At 53.7% G+C, this 596-nt stretch overlaps 1 protein-coding gene across 1 annotated transcript in view; it reads left to right on the plus strand.

Annotated features, from left to right (window-relative positions):
* The window catches only part of DNAJB1 (DnaJ (Hsp40) homolog, subfamily B, member 1), a 2,981-nt gene extending 2,706 nt beyond the window's left edge, over positions 1-275 (plus strand). Inside the window, exon 3 of the mRNA XM_006900765.1 lies at positions 6-275. Within this exon, the coding sequence (XP_006900827.1) occupies positions 6-127 (122 nt within the window). The 3' untranslated portion in view covers positions 128-275. The remainder of the gene's footprint in view (positions 1-5) is intronic.
* Positions 276-596: the final 321 nt, after the last annotated feature.

Consider the following 596-nt stretch of genomic DNA (forward strand, 5'->3'; position numbering starts at 1 on the left):
AGAAGGCCTCCCCCTCCCCAAAACGCCCGAGAAACGCGGGGACCTAATTATTGAGTTTGAAGTGATCTTCCCTGAAAGGATTCCCCAGACATCAAGAACCGTACTTGAACAGGTTCTTCCTATATAGCCACCTGCATTCCCCGAGGACTGACCAGGGACCTTTCAGAGCTCAAGGATTTCCAGATCATTCCACCAGTGTGGGCCCACGAGCGGGCGGGAGGGCTTTCGTACTGCTGAATGTTTTCCAGAGAATATATTACAATCTTTCAAAGTCGTACACAGACTGCAGTGGTTTTTCAAGCGATAGGGTGGCATGGCAGGTGGTGGGGACAGCAGGAACAGGTCCTCCTGTCTGTCCCTGTGGGCCCTTGTAGCCCTGTCCGTTGGCCTCTTCAGTCCCCATCAGGGCAAGAGGCCAGCGCCCGGTTGGACTTGAGTCCTCTGTAGTGACTTGGCTTCCTTCCGGTTTCCTGCTGTCTCAGTTGCCAGACCCTGCACACTCCTCAGCGTCTGTGGTGTGCTCAGTTTGTGTTTTATTCTGTGCTGTCTCCCACGCCTTGCTCTTCCCCTACAGAATCCTGGCTTTTTTTGCCATC

This window comes from Elephantulus edwardii, unplaced genomic scaffold (assembly GCF_000299155.1).
Source record: "Elephantulus edwardii isolate Elephantulus edwardi_28Jun2011 unplaced genomic scaffold, EleEdw1.0 scaffold00296, whole genome shotgun sequence".
Taxonomy (NCBI): domain Eukaryota; kingdom Metazoa; phylum Chordata; class Mammalia; order Macroscelidea; family Macroscelididae; genus Elephantulus; species Elephantulus edwardii.